The sequence below is a fragment of the Colletotrichum gloeosporioides genome (genome assembly GCF_011800055.1).
Source record: "Colletotrichum gloeosporioides strain Lc1 chromosome Unknown consensus_30, whole genome shotgun sequence".
Lineage (NCBI taxonomy): Eukaryota > Fungi > Ascomycota > Sordariomycetes > Glomerellales > Glomerellaceae > Colletotrichum > Colletotrichum gloeosporioides.
This window is the reverse complement of record NW_025544675.1, coordinates 383538-391936: the sequence shown is the minus strand read 5'-3', so window position 1 is coordinate 391936 and position 8399 is coordinate 383538. Positions and strand designations below refer to the sequence as shown.

At 53.9% G+C, this 8399-nt stretch overlaps 1 protein-coding gene across 1 annotated transcript; it reads right to left on the bottom strand.

Moving 5' to 3' along the window:
* Window positions 1-6401: 6401 nt before the first annotated feature.
* Window positions 6402-7388, bottom strand: GCG54_00008755 (C2H2 finger domain transcription factor mtfA; the record flags this gene model as incomplete). The annotated part of the gene is made up of 2 exons (XM_045408714.1): window positions 6402-7123; window positions 7187-7388. The coding sequence occupies 2 exons, from the start codon at window positions 7386-7388 to the stop codon at window positions 6402-6404; spliced, it is 924 nt and encodes a 307-aa protein (XP_045266457.1).
* Between the last annotated feature and the right edge of the window lie 1011 nt (window positions 7389-8399).

Genomic DNA, 8399 nt, shown 5'->3' with positions numbered 1-8399 from the left:
GATGGGCAGCATGAAGGATGGAAAGGGACTCCCGGTCGAAAGATGGCCCGGTCTAACGGGGGCCCGCACCGGCTGCTGGTCCTCATTACCATTGGGAAGGGACCGGCGCTAACGTTGGTTTTTAGTTCGACGGACTCTCCGTCGTGACGGCGCCGATGGGGCCGTAACACTCCCTTGGGATCGTGACAATCTTGCTAATCCCCTTTCTCCCCTCCCGCCACCGCGACGCTGGAAAGACGGCACGGCGCACAACCCCCTTCTTCTTCCCCAAAGCGACAAACTGCCGTGGCCGTGTAGCATTGTCGCACGTTACAAAGTCCGGAGAACAGACGCTACCAAGCAGGGAAAGGCTAGGAAAGATAACAGAGATCACCCTCCACCCCTCGATATACAGCCAAGCACAGGTGCACCCCTTCCTTCTTGCACACCCTCACTCACCCCTCGGCTCCTCCAATGAATCGTCTGAGGTTCTGCAGTGCAGGGAGTGCTGGGCTCTGAGGAGCAATTGCCAATGACGGTGAGCCTGGTCCTGAGTCGGCTCTGCAGGAACATGACCAGCTTGACCAACAGCGAGACCTTGTAAGAGTTTGGCAAGGATTTTGCCTGCTTAAACTTTCTTACGTTCAACAAGAGACGGACCTCGTGCCGGGCGGATGGGATCCCCCTTCCATTGACTGGCACCTGTGCTTCAGCAATCTCGCTGACCCCTCGGTCCCTGCTATAGCGAGGCTTATTCATCTTCAGCGGAGGCTGCGCCGATTGACACCTTTGCAACGGTGAGCATTCCAGCTACTACGTCAGGAACAATACCCGGGGGCGCACGCCTCAATAGTAGCGGTTTCTTAAGACCCTATAACCGCGTCTCCCATACCATAGCCCGACATGAACGACAAGCGCCCTCGTCAAAGAAACGCATAGATCGCTTCTTCGTTTTCGCACGAGCCCTCCCGGTGGTCTCCAGAGGGTCTCTGCTCGGAGACGAGATTGTCAATATTCATGCTGAGTCTTTGAGGAGATTCGCTGATGACGCGATAAAGGGGATGCATCCGGACATCAGGCCATCTCAGCTCTTGGCCCGAGCCTTCCAACTTTCTAGTGTCAAGTTATGTCCAAAAAGTCTGAGAAGACTAGCCAGCCTCGTCGAGCTACCATATAGTGCCGCCGTACACAGCGGACGGCGTCATTGGGAGGACGAGCTCGCGGGCTGGTGCCGGGCTGTGTCTACCTGGGCGTTCCCAAGAATCGACAAAGACAGGCCACCGCTGCGCTCCTCCCGGCGCACGGATCGACAAGGGTCTTCCCTCCGCGGTGAGGATCGCACCGCAGGCTAGAAGGATTTTGGTCTGCATCTAGCGTCGAGGATGGAAGGTCATTTGGAGGGAAGCCACACTAGTCCTCATGCTAGACATGGGGCACAGCAAACTAGCCTCACACTTTCGCAAGCCATTTTACTCTCTTCATCTTTCCAAGATTCGAGGGTCAGCAGAAGCAAGCATTGGTCGTAAAGACTCTGGCAAGCATTGCCCAGCGAGAGGAAGAGCGTTGAACAATAACAATCATCCACTTTACCGGCGTCATCCGCCAATATGCCATCGTCAGCCCACCCCCGTCTTCATTCAGAGACCAGCGAGATCCTTTCCACGCCGCCGCCGTTCCTGCGTCCAGCAAAGACCTTCGTGCCTGGCGCCGCAGGCATCGAGCCTGTCTCGGCCTGCGAAATGGCGATCACCCCTATGCGGGTCGAGTCTTTGATCGGGGGGACGGAACACCAGGTTTGGGCCTGAAGGGAATACCCAACGGGTAAATCAGGCACGAAGCAGGGAACCGGGGCCGCTTTGGAAGTGTGTCGAAGAAATAACAATAACAAAACAGCCAACATAATGTTAAATGTCAAGCAATTGACGAAGCAGAAGCGCTACTATGCCGCTACGTCAAAAGACAAGTTGAGACCCGGTGCTTGGAAGCCCTTCATCTCGGGGGTCGCGCGTGAGATCCACCTCGTCCATAAGCCCCCCGAGATTGCGCAGCCCGGCTCTCTCGGGTCTAGGCGGACAAGGTCTCCACGGCCCTGGGTAAACATCGGCGACCGCTGCACATGTGGGAGATGGGCGAAAGAGTGAGAGGCATGGACACACGTCTTACCCAATAGGTTCGCCAGCGAAGCAGAAGCTTGGTATTGCGAAGGAATGCAGATTGATGAATTGAGGGTCCAAAACAAAGATCCATTTCATGCGGCAATCAGCGCTCCAATATGAATAACAACAACAAGTATGATTGCTCGCTAAAATATTGATGTGTTCAAACAGAGTTCATGACGGGCAGAAAATCACTGATCATTGTTTTTCGCTCGACAGAGTCATTCACGACATGCACCCTAGGGCAAATCATAAGACATAAGGTTCTCCGAAGCCCCATGCCCTCCCCGGCTCCGGGCGGATCATTAGAGGAGAAGTCTTAATTCTTCTTTGATTGAGGAAAAAGAGATTTAATAACCTGACGAAACGAAGGAGAAAATGAGGGGCGCGCGCGGCAGGACGATGGATCGAGACTGACGAACAGGTAACATTAACGATGCTTTCCTGTGGCCTGCCCTACCTGGTCCGGCCTGTCCATATTGGCATCTTTGATATTGCATGTCAACGCCGAAGAGAGACTTTGACGTTGCAGGCCGAGTCAGGACGACACGAGAAGCTTAATGGCCGATTTCTTTTCCCCAACCACAACATCCCTTGACAGGACTCAGCCCACGCAGCAACGGCTTTTGGGCGTGTCATCCTATCCCCCAATGTTACGCACTTAATTCCAATAGATCACGCTGCAGAGGTAAGCCCGGTGCAACGCTGGTAGGGATAAAAGACTATTCGGCTCCGCCAAAGTACCGCGACCGGACACTTCCCCCAACTCAGCCTCCAATGGCACTTTGGGTAACACAGAGAGAGGAAGCAAAGGAGAACAACCTCTTTCCACGTTCCCGCTCCAAATGCCACCGTCGCGTTGGAAACCTTCTTGTCCCTCTCTCTTTCGGCGTTGTCCCCAACGAACGGACTTGAAAATGCTTGCTGTCTATCCACAAAGCCCTTTCGCCCACCACCCCATCTCGTCTCCCAGTTTAGAGTTGAAGGTTTTGTTTCTCCCCCCTGTTGACCTCACCCCGAATCGCACGCAGATCGGCGTGGCGGCATTCCTTGCCATTCAATTCCCAACCCCACATCTGCTACCGCCATTTTGTACACTTTTCTTGGCATCTTCTTTTTACTTACTCGTGCTGGCTGAGCCTGTCAGATGCTCAGCTTTTGCTCCCCAGCTGGTGGTCCTCTCTCTACCTTACTTCCCAGTGGCAATCGGAGAAGAGACACAAGGGACGATGGGACCGGCCAGTGAAGCCGTGGGCCGAAATGTACCTTTTTTCATCTCTTCCTGCTGCGTGACCGGTTGAACGAACTGCTGGGTTGGATGGAGGGCGACTTGCTGCCGCCGTGCCCACACAGCAAAGTCTCTCGCACAATCTCGGACTTTGCATGTATCAGTTGTCCCGCCGTAGCATCGGCGTTTAGCACTGCTACGGCGGTTATCCCAAGAGGAGACTACCGTCAACTTGGGTTTTCTTGGCTGAACGAGGCTGTGTATGCGTAGCCCAATTCGAAAGAAGGCAAGAGGCAAAAATGCATCACTTCTTTTTCCCCTTTTCTGCAGCTGATGTAAAGTTGGCCAAGGTCGCATCACTCCAGTCCCTAACCCTCCCCCGTAACAGATCGCTGGTCGCGGCCAAGACTTTTCCCAGCGTGCACCTACCATAGTTACTCTTCTCCCAAACCCTGGCCCGTCTGGTGTCTGATGCGAGTGAAAGAGTGTGTGTTGCGGACTCGGGCGTGCTAGCCGACGCGAGACAGCAGACCATGAGCAGCAGCAGCAAATTTAGAGAAAGTAGGCCACACGGACACACACAAGTAGACAGAAGCTGGAAACATGAAGTCAAGAAAAGCCCACTCCGTGACGTGCACGAGACACATCAAGCCTTATTATACATGGCTGACAGAGCAGGTGGACAGCCAACCAGCGACAGAGCCGCAACGACAGTGCGTTCAATGCGGGAGGGAAGCAGCAGTATCAGAATATCAAGCTGAAAGGGATTTTTTGTGGTCAACTTTGGGACGGGATAAGGATGGGATGTCAGGCAAGGGCCGGGACCGGGACCAGGACCGGGCTTGAGGGTCTCCAGTTCGTTTCATCGGCTGAAGAAGTAAGATGTGTGTGTGTCCCCCCAAAGTCAGTCACAGAAGAGCGACGAGGCGAAAGAGCGAGAGGCAAAATCCTAAAGAGCGACGACGGACACACAGACCGACAAGCTTCAACCAATGCTGTTTGCTGAACTCCCCGCATGACTTTTTCAGCAACAGTGCAGCTAAACAGCTGAAAACTCTCAAGTCATGTTCCCCCCTCTTCTAACCTTTCTTTCGTCGGAAGAACGGGACAATCTCGAAAAGTATGGGATCATCGGCACGCGCCAGAGACCGGCCGAAACGGAAGAGGTGGGGGTTGAAAGTCAAGAAGAAGAAAAGCAAGCAACAACTAACGAAGCAACTCTGTTCAGACGGCTGCTTCTCGCTTTCACGGCACAACTGCCGCAACAGCAACAGCAGCAGCAGCAGCAACAAGCAAGCAAGCAAGCAGCGACTTTCAAGGCTGGATGTTTTTTAAGCGTAAATTTTTGACTGTCTCATCCCAAGGCTGTGACACCCTTCTGCAGCGTCGATCATCTGCCCTTTCCTCCCCAAAACGCCCGAACCCCGGCCCGTCCTACCCTGCCCTGCCGTGCTCATCAATTCCCCTCTTCAGTCTCGTCTCTGTTCGCACTTCTCTCCGCGGCATCAAGAAAAGACCACACCACACCACACAACACCCACGCTTTTTTACTTTTGCTGCCACATCCGGAACAAACCTGGCAGGCAGGCCCAATTAGAGAAGAAGATCGCCGCGGAGAAAAGGGGTGCAACGGAGAAGGGCCGAGGAGTTCGACTCGGATATGCTCTTTTTCTTTTCCCTCTTCCCTTTCGAAATGTGTCAGCGAGCTGTCATCTCACGATGAAGCGATCGGCGCGGCTTCCGTCCGGTCTCATGCGTTAAACTCACTGGGTCTCAACCAAGTAAAATTGATGTTTCTTGTGATTACCAAATGTCTGTGTGTTAATTCGCTTGGGAGAAGGAAGATGCGCGAGATGCTCGGATCAAGCCGGTTCTTCGGTCATTTGTTCGCCCTTCTGCTGTGTTGTTCCTCCTGCTGGGGGCAAACAGGCACAGTTCGCCTCACTGCGACACAAGCCCACCTTAAGACAGGAGGGGGAAAAAAAACGAACACCCACAACCCACAACCCGCAAGCGCAACACGCGCCACAACACTTGAGACGAAGATGTGACCAGGTTACACACAAGAGGAACACCCCCCCATTCCCCATACCAAGCAAGAGCCCCAACTTTTGCTACCAGCGATGATGCAACATATCACAAGAGTTGGGAACGGAACGATGATTGGTTTGACCACTTCTTGTCGATTCTGTGAGGATTCTTCTCCGTTCTATATACATTACCACATAATCGTACATAATTTTTGTACCAAAAAAGGACGAAGGTGTAATAAGGAAATAAGTGAAGAAAAAAGACCACTCCAAAACACTGCCAAGGGGGGAATGAACCCGGACCTCGACTTGGTTTTGAACCACACACACCACACTGAACTCTGTGAAAAGAAAGAAAAAAAACTCCTGTAAATGCCAAGTTTTGTCATTGCCTGGCGGGACTTCATGTCCGCTGCCAGTTGTTTTGCCCCCCCAGCCCCATGATTCACGCCTCTTTGCTCCAGTAAAACAAGTTTGTTCCCGAGTTAACACATGTCGATGAAGGAGAAGCCAAACCCCTCCCCTTCCGATTTCATCCCAGTTAAGATTTGTCGTCCCCCTCCCGTTTCGTGCTCTTTCTTCCCAGAGGGGCAGACCGTCGAATTCAGGTCCGCCCCATCATTGTTGAAACGCCTTTTGATAACACAAGGGCCTTCGTTGATGTTTTTCTTTTTTTGGTTTTGGGTTTTTTGTGTTCCTCGTTGCTGATTATGTATTTTGTGTGTGGATGTTGATATTCCAAGGCGTGATTGTAAGTTGCGGTCGTGGTAGTCGTCTACCACGTGGTATCTTTCCCGATGAAACCGGACCCGGAAACCCCCCGGTTGCCCACCCCTCTTGTCCGACTCTTTGTGTGTGCCAACCCATGTTTGATTCTAGCCATCCCCTTTGGATAAACCCCGATTTGTCGTTGTTGGTCGTGATATAGAGAGAGAGTAATGGAAATGGAGCAAAGAACAATAAAAGTCCGTTATATAGATTGGATCAAGGCGACTTTGATCCAACAGATTACATTGATGAGCCGTTGCTGCCGCTCTCGAAGTTGTGGCAGCCGCGCTCGTGACGCTTCATGTTGCTGCGGACGCTGAAGGCCTTGCCGCAGCCGGCGTGCGGGCACTTGAAGGGCTTCTCGCCGGTGTGGGAGTGGCTGTGGATGCGGAGGGATGACGGGCGGGAGAAGGCCTTGTTGCAGGTCTGGCAGATGTAGCGGTCCTGGCTCTGGGGGAAGGACGCCGCGGAGGAGGGGGAGATGTAGTGGTGGTGCTGCCACGGGTTGGCGCCCGGGTTGGGACCCATGCCGACGGGGACGGCGGCCATGGGAGGGAACTGCTGGGGCAGAGGGCGCTGGTAGTAGAGGCCTTGGATCTGGGCCTGGGGAGGAGGCGTGGGCTGCATGGGAGGGTAGTAGGACGCCGCCATGGGGTTCTGGGCGGGCATGTAGGCGGGAGGGAAAGGTTGAGGCTGGGCGTAGGCGGCCTGGACGGGGACCCTCGAGACGACGGGAGCCATGGGGCGGTGGGCGTCGGCCTCCAGGGGAGGCGTCGACTCGTAGTAGTAGTTGCTCTGGGGCTGGGAGACGACGGAGAGCTGGCTGACGGATCTTGTCGAGGGCGAGTTGTAGCCGTCGAAGGAGGCGTCAGAGCTCATGGGCGGCGTGGGAGGGAGACCTCGCATCGCGGAGCTGCCATAGTGAGAAGAGTTTGGTCTCGTCTCGGACTTTTGGGAGGAAGCTGTTCCGTGAGTCAGTTTGGGTGTTGCTGGGCGCGCTGGTTGTTGTCCTGTTCGCTCCGTACCTTGTTGGGGGATTTGAGGGTGAGTCTCGGATGTGGGAGAGCCCTGATCCGCGAGGCCGAGCAGGTTCGAGATGGAGGGGAGAGAGCACTGCTTTGATGTCTCGTCCATGGGGGGCGAAGGAGGAGGTTGAGGCGGTTGGACGTATCCGTAGTGTGCGCTTTGGTGAGCAGCGTACGGGTTCGATATTAAAGCGCTCGCCATTTTTGCTGATTAGAGGACTGAAAAGTCTTTTCTGACTTGAGGTGCTGAGATTGCTGGCGCGTAGTAGTTCCTGGCTTGGTCGTTTGTCTTGACGGTATTCGTCGGTTGTTGAGTGACGAGAGGGCGGTGGTTGTCGGCGTTGAATATTAAGAAACACAACAAGTATTAGGTGTAGAGTAGTGATTAGCCCAAGTGCCAGCTGGATACTAGAGATTGTTTTTGGTTCGGAGGATTCCAAGATTCCAGGACAGGAACTCGATGAGGGGAAGGGGAGGGTGGATAGTTTAAGTATGAAATGGCCAGGCCAAAGAAGCTTGTTGGTGGGTGGATGGAGTAGAGGTGGCAGATGGGGGAGGCAAGTATATCAGATCTCCCGAAGCAGAGTGGAATGGGTGATCAAGCGTAAATCCACACGATGATCCCTGAAGGATGGGATGCCACAATCGCCTGTCACAAATTGTGTGTGGGTCGGAGGCAGAGAGAGTGGGATAAGTCTTGGGACCGTTACGCCAGGCCTGGGACCAGACGAAAGGCATGGGTGTGTTGTAGTCGGTGGCAGCTAAGCAAGGGTCAGTCCAAGGTCCTCGTCCTGGGTCATCGACAGGGTACGTACTCGTCGTACTGCGAGGTTGAACGACAAGGGGAGGGAAGACGGGGTCATCGGTACTAGGTAGACATGACTGGGGGACTCGACGAGGGAGGCAGGAGAAGAAAGAGAGCAAGAGAGAACCTGAACCTGAACCTACCTCCTGGCTATAGCGTCTCCTGGATTATGGGATGACGGGGTTAAGGGTGCTTGCTTTGTGTTCTCTGACTTGGGATCCTCAGCGATGTTGACAATGTCGTTAATGATGGTGATGATCAAGATGTTGCTCTGCTGCTGCTCGGACACATTACGCAGCAACGAGAACATCAGCAATGTCTTGTCTGCCTCTCTCCTGGGCAGAAAAGAGAGTGACTGTCGAGTGCCTGCTGGTTGGTGGTAATGGGTATCCGTGTTGCTGGCTTGTG